The sequence below is a fragment of the Salvelinus alpinus genome, chromosome 31, assembly GCF_045679555.1.
Source record: "Salvelinus alpinus chromosome 31, SLU_Salpinus.1, whole genome shotgun sequence".
NCBI lineage: Eukaryota > Metazoa > Chordata > Actinopteri > Salmoniformes > Salmonidae > Salvelinus > Salvelinus alpinus.
The window spans coordinates 19,776,085-19,786,084 of record NC_092116.1 but is presented as its reverse complement, the minus strand read 5'-3'; the positions used below and the strand labels follow the sequence as shown (position 1 = coordinate 19,786,084).

Below are 10,000 nucleotides of genomic sequence, written 5' to 3'. Positions count from 1 at the left end.
TGGCCATTATCATTAGTCACTATACAGTCTCTTGCTAATGGATATGGCCAATTATATGTTGAATAAAAATCCCTCTTTCTCTCCTTTGGTTTTGTATATACTGTATGTACAATAACATCTCTTTTCCATCTCTCTCCCCCTTTCTCACCCTCTTATCTCTCCATCTCCCTGTTTCTTTCTCCCATCTTCTCTGCCCCGCTTCTCTCTCTCTCTCTCTCTCTCTCTCTCTCTCTCTCTCTCTCTCTCTCTCTCTCTCTCTCTCTCTCTCTCTCTCTCTCTCTCTCTCTCTCTCTCCATCTCCCTGTTTCTTTCTCCCATCTTCTCTGCCCCGCTTCTCTCTCTCTCTCTCTCTCTCTCTCTCTCTCTCTCTCTCTCTCCATCTCCCTGTTTCTTTCTCCCATCTTCTCTGCCCCGCTTCTCTCTCTCTCTCTCTCTCTCTCTCTCTCTCTCTCTCTCTCTCTCTCTCTCTCTCTCTCTCTCTCTCTCTCTCCATCTCCCTGTTTCTTTCTCCCATCTTCTCTGCCCCGCTTCTCTCTCTCTCTCTCTCTCTCTCTCTCTCTCTCTCTCTCTCTCTCTCTCTCTCTCTCCATCTCCCTGTTTCTTTCTCCCATCTTCTCTGCCCCGCTTCTCTCTCTCTCTCTCTCTCTCTCTCTCTCTCTCTCTCTCTCTCTCTCTCTCCCTCCCTCCGTCTCCCTCAGGTTCATTGAAGCCGCGGATCATGTCTCAGAAGAAGATATTCCTGGTCATTGTGGCGATCAGTACCGTCAGTCTGCTGCTGCACCATGGGGGCCACTTCAGCTGGTGAGACACACACACATACTCACACAGTACAGAGGTATGATATGCATTAGTACTGTAGATGGCAGCTACGTTAGAATGGTGTTGTCACCTATAGAATTACAGGGATGTTCTAGAGCAGGTATTTCAAACTGGGGTACGCACAATGCCGTCGGAGGTACGCCAAATAAAAATGGGATTCACTTTTTTTATTTTATTATTCAAACAGTCCATTTAGTAAGTCTACTACCAGCAGTACTACACCTGCACCTGTCGACGACACAAGCTGTTCTGCTTCCACGAGCACATCCAATTCTAGCATCACTAATTCTACATTTGTTGTTAGCCCAGCTAGCATGGACACTGACAGTTGTGAATCTGATGCAGCCGAAGAGCTACTGCCCCCTTACCTGGGAAAGCACCGAACAACAGACAGGGACGTTGGACCATCGAAGAGACGCAAATATGATGAGAGCTACATTGATTTGGTGTTCACTTATATTGGGAGTAGTGCCTTTCCTCAGCCACAGTGTGTTATATGTGCAAAAGTACTATCTCATGAAACCTTCACTCTTGCGCAGACATTTAGAAAAAAAAAACATGCCAATTTGAAAAATAAGCCACAGGAGTTTTTGGAGCGAGAATTAAGACAATTTTCGAGTAGTAAGACATGTATAAAAGCAACAGATACCATTAATAAGAAGGGGCTAGAAGCATCTTATATGGTGAGCTACCGAGTGGCTAGGACAGGCAAGCCCCATACTATTGTGGAGGACTTCATTCTTCCTGCTGCCGCGGATATGGCTGGGACAATGCTGGGGGAAAAGGCCAAAAAAACTATACAGACAATGACTTCGTCAAACAACACTGTTTCAAGACGCATCAGTGACATGGCAGGAGATGTTTTGAAACAATTACTGCTTCGCATACAAGCCAGTGAATTCTATGCGTTACAGCTGGATGAGCCAACAGATGTGGCAGGCCTGGCACAGCTCCTAGTATCTGTCCATTACGTTTATGGGGGGTCAATTAAGGGACAAAATTGAGGCTCTGATTAAGAAGTTGGAGCTCTTCTCTGTCTGCATTAACAAGGACAACACACAGGTCTTTCCATCATTGCATGATTTTTTATGTGCAAATTAACTCAAGCTTACGGACAATGTCAAATGTGACATAGCGAAGCACCTGAGTGAGCTGGGTGCGTAAATACGCAGGTACTTTCCCTAAACGGATTACACAAACAACTGGATTTGTTATCCCATTCATGCCCTGCCTCCAGTCTACTTACCGATATCTGAACAAGAGAGCCTCATCGAAATTGCAACAAGCGGTTGTGTGAAAATTGAATTTAATCAGAAGCCACTGCCAGATTTCTGGATTGGGCTGCGCTCAGAGTATCCTGCCTTGGCAAATCGCTCGGTGTTAAGACACTGATGCCCTTTGTAACCACGTACCTATGTGAGAGTAGATGAGTGGATTTTCATTAAACAAATAAGGTTTTATATGTAAGATGGTTAAATAAAGAGAAAAAGTATTGATCATTATTATATTATTATTTGTGCCCTTATCCTTTAAGAGCTTTTGTCACTTCCCACGAGCCGGGTTGTGACAAACTCACACTCATTCTTATGTTTAATAAATGTATCGTATAGTGTTTGTGTGGCAGGCTTACAATGATGGCAAAAAACAACATTTGAGAGTGCGCTGACCCTGGTGCTAGAGGGGGTACACAGCTGGAGGTTCAATGTTTGAAGGGGTACGGGACAATAAAAAGTTTGGGAACCACTGTTCTTGAGCATTGGGACCAATTAGAATGTGGAGAGGCTGAGATCTTTGACAACCTCATATTTTACTCTCTCTCTAAGTCCTTTAAACCTGAGCTACCCTCTTTAACTATATGTCCCTTTCTCTCTCTCTCTCTAAACAATAAAATAAACAATAAAAATGAACAGTAAACATTACGCTCACAGAAGTGCCAAAAGAATAAAGACATTTCAAATGTCATATTATGTATATATACAGTGTTGTAACAACGTGCAAATGGTTGAAGTACAAAAGGGAAAATAAATAAACATAAATATGGGTTGTATTTACAATGGTGTTTGTTCTTCACTGGTTGCCCTTTTCTTGTGACAACAGGTCACAAATCTTGCTGCTGTGATGGCACACTGTGGTATTTAACCCAGTAGATATGGGAGTTTATTTGTTTGTTTTCAAATTCTTTGTGGATCTGTGTAATCTGAGGGAAATATGTGTCTCTAATATGGTAATACATTTAGCAGGAGGTTAGGAAGTGCAGCTCAGTTTCCACCTAATTTTGTGGGCAGTGTACACATAGCCTGTCTTCTCTTGAGAGCCAGGTCTGCCTACAGCGGCCTTTCTCAATAGCAAGGCTATGCTCACTGAGTCTGTACATAGTCAAAGCTTTCCTTAAGTTTGGGTCAGTAACAGTGATCAGGTATTCTGCCACTGTGTACTCTCTGTTTAGGGCCAAATAGCATTCTAGTTTGCTCAGTTTTTTTGTGAATTCTTTCCAATGTGTCAAGTAATTATCTTTTTGTTTTCTCATGATTTGGTTTGGTCTAATTGTGTTGCTGTCCTGGGGCTCTGTAACGGTTTTCTTCCTGGGATGAAGGAGAGGACCAAAACGCAGCGCGGCTAGTGTTCAACATGTTTAATAAAGAGAATAACGTGAACACTACAAACTACAAAACAATAAATGTGAAAACCGAAAACAGTCCTATCTGGTGCAGAACACAAAGACAGGAAACAACCACCCACAAACCCCAACACAAAACAAGCCACCTAAATATGGTTCCCAATCAGAGACAATGACAAACACCTGCCTCTGATTGAGAACCATATCAGGCATACATAGAAATGGACAAACTAGACACACAACATAGAATGCCCACCCAGCTCATGTCCTGACCAACACTAAAACAAGTAAAACACACAAGAACTATGGTCAGAACGTGACAGTACCCCCCTCCTGAGGTGCGGACTCCGAACGCACAACCTAAACCTATAGGGGAGGGTCTGGGTGGGCATCTGTCCGCGGTGGCGGCTCTGGCGCTGGACGAGGACCCCACTCCACCATTGTCTTTGTCCATCTCCCTAGCGTCCTTTGAATGGCGACCCTCGCCGCCGACCTTAACAACGGGCCCCACTAGACTGAGGGACAGCTCCGGACCGAGAGGCAGCTCATGACTGAGAAGTAGCTCATGACCGAGGGGTAGCTCATGACAGAGAGGTAGCTCAGGACAGAGAGGTAGCTCAGGACAGAGAGGTAGCTCAGGACAGAGAGGTAGCTCCGGACAGAGAGGTAGCTCCGGACAGAGAGGTAGCTCCGGACAGAGAGGTAGCTCCGGACAGAGAGGTAGCTCCGGACAGAGAGGTAGCTCCGGACAGAGAGGTAGCTCCGGACAGAGAGATAGCTCCGGACAGAGAGGTAGCTCCGGACAAAGAGGTAGCTCCGGACTGAATGGCAGCTCCGGACTGAATGGCAGCTCCGGACTGAATGGCAGCTCCGGACTGAATGGCAGCTCCGGACTGAATGGCAGCTCCGGACTGGAGGGCTGGAGGGCAGCTCATGACTGGAGGGCAGCTCATGAGTGGAAGGCGGCTCATGACTGGCGGGCGGCTCATGACTGGCGGGCGGCTCCGGCAGCTCCTGATTGGCGGGCGGCTCCGGCAGCTCCTGACTGGCGGGCGGCTCAGATGGCGCTGGACAGACGGGCGGCTCAGATGGCGCTGGGCAGACGGACGGCTCAGATGGCGCTGGGCAGACGGACGGCTCAGATGGCGCTGGGCAGACGGACAGCTCAGACGGCGCTGGGCAGACGGGCAGCTCAGACGGCGCTGGGCAGACGGGCAGCGCAGACGGCGCTGGGCAGACGGGCAGCTCAGACGGCGCTGGGCAGACGGGCAGCTCAGACGGCGCTGGGCAGACGGGCAGCGCAGGCGGCGCTGGGCAGACGGCAGACTCTGACCTGCTGAGGCGCACATTAGGCCTGGTGCGTGGTGCCGGAACTGGTGGTACCGGTTTGTAGACACGCACCTCAAGGCTAGTGCGGGGAGCAGGAACAGGGCACACTGGACTCTCGAGGCGCACTATAAGCCTGGTGCGTGGTACCGGCACTGGTGGTACCGGGCTGAGGGCACGCACCTCAGGGCGAGTGCGGGGAGAAGGAACAGTGCATACAGGGCTCTGGAGACGCACAGTAGGCCTGGTGCGTGGTGCCAGAACTGGTGGTACCGGACTGGGAACACACACCACTGGGCGAATGCGGGGAGGAGGAACAGGGCGTACTGGACTCTGGAGACGCACAGGAAGCCTGGTGCGTGGTGTTGGCACTGATGGTACTGGGCTGGGGCGAGGAGGTGGCACCGGATATACCGGACCGTGAAGGCGTACTGGAGCTCTTGAGCACCGAGCCTGCCCAACCTTACCTGGCTGAATGCTCCCCGTAGCCAGGCCAGTGCGGGGAGGTGGAATAACCCGTACTGGGCTGTGCTGGCGAACCGGGGACACCATGCGTAAGGCTGGTGCCATGTACACCGGCCCGAGGAGACGCACTGGAGACCAGCTGCGTTGAGCCGGCTTCATGGCACCTGGCTCGATGCCCACTCTAGTCCGGCCGATACGTGGAGCTGGGATGTACCGCACCGGGCTATGCACACGTACAGGAGACACCGTGCGCTCTTCCGCATAACACGGTGTCTGCCCGTACTCCCGCTCTCCACGGTAATCACACACCTCAGGGCGAGTACCGTGTATACTACGCCAAACCAACAGCTCTCTCTCTTCGGCCTCCAACAATTTTACCAACAACTCATCGAATGTCTCATAATCTCCCATCCTTTCACTTTCCTCCAATCTGTCCAATAACTCCTCCAAATTCTCCGACTCGTACCTCAATTTCGCCAACTGCTCCTTATGGTAAGCACGGGGAACTGGCTCAAGTCTCCTACTTGACCCAGCCACACTCCCCGTGTGCCCCCCCAAGACATTTTTGGGGGAGCCTCTCGTGCTTCCAGCCGCTCTGCCTTGCTAGCTCCTGCTGCTGCCGCTGCTTCCCCTTACCACGCTGCTTGGTCCGAGTATGGTGGGTGATTCTGTAACGGTTTTCTTCCTGGGATGAAGGAGAGGACCAAAACGCAGCGCGGCTAGTGTTCAACATGTTTAATAAAGAGAATAACGTGAACACTACAAACTACAAAACAATAAATGTGAAAACCGAAAACAGTCCTATCTGGTGCAGAACACAAAGACAGGAAACAACCACCCACAAACCCCAACACAAAACAAGCCACCTAAATATGGTTCCCAATCAGAGACAATGACAAACACCTGCCTCTGATTGAGAACCATATCAGGCATACATAGAAATGGACAAACTAGACACACAACATAGAATGCCCACCCAGCTCACGTCCTGACCAACACTAAAACAAGTAAAACACACAAGAACTATGGTCAGAACGTGACAGGCTCTGTGGGGTCTGTTTGTGTTTGTGAACAGAGTCACAGGACCAGCTTGCTTTGGGGACTCTTCTCCAGATTAATCTCTCTGTAGGTGATGGCTTTGTTATGGAAGGTTTGGGAATCGCTTCCTTTTAGGTGGTTGTAGAATTTAACATCTCTTTTCTGGATTTTGATAATTAGCGGGTATCGGCCTAATTCTGCTCTGCATGTATTATTTGGTGTTTTATGTTGTACACAGCAGATATTTTTGCAGAATTCTGCATGCAGAGTTTCAATTTGGTGTTTGTCCCATTTTGTGAATTCTTGGTTGGTGAGCGGACCCCAGACCTCACAACCATAAAGGGCAATGGGTACTGTAACTGATTCAAGTATTTTTAGCCAGATCCTAATTGGTATGTCGAATTTTATGTTCCTTTTGATGGCATAGATGGCCCTTCTTGCCTTGTCTCTCAGATCGTTCACAGCTTTGTGGAAGTTACCTGTGACGCTGATGTTTAGGCCAAGGTATGTATAGTTCTTTTGTGTGCTCTAGGGCAACGGTGTCTAGATGGAATTTGTATTTGTGGTCCTGGCGACTGGACCTTTTTGAGATTTACTGTCAGGGCCCAGGTTTGGCAGAATCTGTGCAAAAGATGTAGGTGCTGCTGTAGGCCCTCCTTGGTTGGTGACAGAAGCACCAGATCATCAGCAAACAGTATACATTTGACTTCAGATTCTAGCTGGGTGAGGCCGGGTGCTGCAGATTGTTCTAGTGCCCTCGCCAATTCGTTGATATATATGTTGAAGAGGGTTGGGTTTAAGCTGCATCCCTGTCTCACCCCATGGCCTTGTGTTTTTTGCCAATTTTAACCCCCAGACTTGTTGTTTGTGTACATGGATTTTATAATGTCATATGTTTTTCCCCCAACACCACTTTCCATCAATTTGTATAGACCCTCATTCCAAATTGAATCGAAGGCTTTTATTAAATCAACAAAGCATGAGAAGACTGTCTTTGTTTTGGTTTGTTTGTTTGTCAATTAGGGTGTGCAGGGTGAATATGTGGTCTGTCGTACGATAATTTGGTAAAAGCACATCTCTCTCTCCATTTCACACTGTTCATCTTCCTTCGCTGTCCTATTACCCTCTCACCTTCCTTTCAGTTTCCCTTCTTACTGTTCTCTCACAGTCTCCCTACCTTTTCTCTCCATTTCACTTTGACTCTCCTTCCTTTCATGCTTCCTGTTATTCCCTCTCCATTACGCTAACTCCGTCCCTGCATGTAACAAATAAACCAAGTGCAAGCTTACCAGACCTAAACTTGAGTCAACTATTTGATCAACAAGCTATCTGTACAACAAACAGTTCAGTTTTCCCTCTTCCGTCAGTTCACTCTTGACTTTTGTCAGAAAGATCCCACCCTCTCTGCTAGCTACGTTGACTTGCTCGCTCAGGAGTTAGCTAAACTAAAACTAAAGATTGAACTGCAAACCTCATATCAAAACTCCTCCCTCTCTCTCTTTCTCTCTCCTCCAGGACGATGGAAGCCCTTCACCTGGGCTGCCCGTCGCTGCGCACCCACCCGTCATTCTCTCTCAAGCCCAAACACACCAACGTGGCCTTTCTCAAGACGCACAAGACGGCCAGCACCACCATGCAGAATCTGCTCTTCCGCTTCGCCGAGCGCCACAACCTGACCGTGGCGCTCCCTGTGCAGGCCTGCGGACACCAGTTCTGCTACCCGCGCACCTTCAGCACCCACCTCGTCCACCCACACACCCTGCCACCCAACGTGGTCACCAGCCACATGCGCTTCAACCGTGCCGAGATGCAGCGCCTCATGCCTAATGATACCATCTACGTGACCATACTTCGAGAACCAGGGTCCATGTTTGAATCGTTGTTCAGTTACTATAACCAGTACTGTCAGAGTTTTAAGAGAGTTCCCAACGGCTCTCTGGAGGCGTTTCTGGACGAGCCGTGGCGGTACTACCGTCCGGACGAGAATGACTCCATGTATGCCCGTAACACTCTGACTTTTGACCTGGGCGGGGACAAGGACCATCCGGAGGCGGACGTGGCTGCGTACGCCCGGGCCTTCGTGGCCAACACGGAGCGCGTCTTCTCCCTGGTGATGATCGCCGAGTACTTTGATGAGTCGCTGATCCTCCTCCGTCACCTCCTCTCCTGGGATCTGGAAGATATGCTCTACGTCAAGCTCAACATGCGGACGTCCGGCTCCAAGCACAGCCTCTCGCCGGGCCTCCCTGCCAAGATCCGCGCCTGGAACAACCTGGATGCACGCCTCTACGACCACTTCAACGCCTCGCTGTGGCGCCAGCTGGCATCCCTGGGCCCAGCGTGCGTGGCCAGGGAGCTGCGGCTGCTCCGCAGGGCCCAGGAGAAGCTGGTGAGGGGCTGCTTCGGGGGAGGGCTCCCCCAACTCCGCTCGGCCGCCCAGATCAAGAACAAGGAGCTGCGGCCGTGGCAGCCCAGCGCAAAGGTGGACATCGTGGGCTATGATCTGCCGACCAACACCAATGCTACACGGCCCGGAAGCCTGGCCCACGAGCTGTGTCTTAAGCTCATCATGCCCGAAGTCCAGTACACCAGGGTCTTGCTACGATCGCAGTCGCTACGCTACCGACGAAGCTACCCCCTCCGCTCCCCTCAGCCCCAGCAGCCCATACGGTCGGTCCTATCACGCCGCAAACATGTGGGGATGCAGCCGATGCACCGGCAGGCCCCTCCTCTAGGACCTGGTCCTGCCTCGAGCCCCACAGCCACTCCTCAACCCCCAGGGACCCAGAGCAGGGCCACCAGGGTGGGACTAAGGTCCTCGGGCCCCCAGAGGAAGACACCATAACTTAAGACTGGGTCCCAGCCTTTAATATAGAATGAATACAGACAGACTAAATGCAGACAGACAGTCCTCCACACTTAAAAATGCTGGGTTGTTTGGTTAACCCAACTGCTGGGTTGCAGGCACTGGGTCACTTAGTTAGATTTTTTTCTTTCAAACTGCTGAGTTATTGACGCTGGGTGCTGGGAAATTGAGATATGACTCAGAAAACTGGAGACGTAGTTTAATATGGGCGTGGCTTTCAGATAGTTATTTTTAGTCACCCATGACAGTAAATGTCATTCCTGTTCATCTGTTCTGTTTTATAGTTATCACATGTTAAGGTTAAACATTGACATTTTTGTAGATTCAATAAGGCTTACAGAAGTGTATGAGTTCCCTAACAACCTATGGAAATCCCATTGTTGGGATACAATAAGGTGGTACAGTATACTTTATTATAATATGTAGTAAATAATCTTAATATTATAGAAGAATGTGTAAAATACAAAAACAATTAAGTAAAATTTGAATATGCTGTATGTAACTTATCGGTGGCCGATAAGATCTAGCTGAAAGTCACGCATAAGACACACTTTCTGAAAATGACCTAAGGATTATATTCAAAAGGACCCAGCTGCTAGGTAAACCCAGCATGAGAGTAAAAAATACCCAACACATGGTTGAATTAACCCATGTCTGGGTAATCCCAACAACCCATTGGTTCCAAGGGACTATATCAGGGGGCTCTGGAGGAGAGAGGAAGAGACGGGGGGAGGACACCACCAGACTGAGACTAGAGGTTGGGCCACAGCAATATGGGCAGAGCACTCCTATTCATCGTGAACTCTGTATGGAACAATAGAGAACTGTTACTCTCTCTTTCTCTCTCTCTCTCTCTCTCTCTCTCTCTA

The 10,000-nt window shown here is 49.4% G+C and overlaps 1 protein-coding gene across 2 annotated transcripts in view; it reads left to right on the top strand.

Moving 5' to 3' along the window:
* LOC139561924 (galactose-3-O-sulfotransferase 3-like) overlaps positions 1 to 10,000 on the top strand; it is an 81,245-nt gene that overhangs the window by 19,733 nt on the left and 51,512 nt on the right. The window contains exons 2-3 of one of the 2 annotated variants that reach the window (XM_071379361.1): positions 699 to 801; positions 7,781 to 10,000. The exon at positions 7,781 to 10,000 is cut by the window's right edge and continues 2,948 nt beyond it. In XM_071379361.1, coding sequence (XP_071235462.1) covers positions 719 to 801; positions 7,781 to 9,110 — 1,413 coding nt within the window. In that variant the 5' untranslated portion in view covers positions 699 to 718 and the 3' untranslated portion in view covers positions 9,111 to 10,000. Of the gene's footprint in view, positions 1 to 698; positions 802 to 7,780 lie in introns of those variants that run through there. The other variant, XM_071379359.1, reaches the window with a different exon arrangement.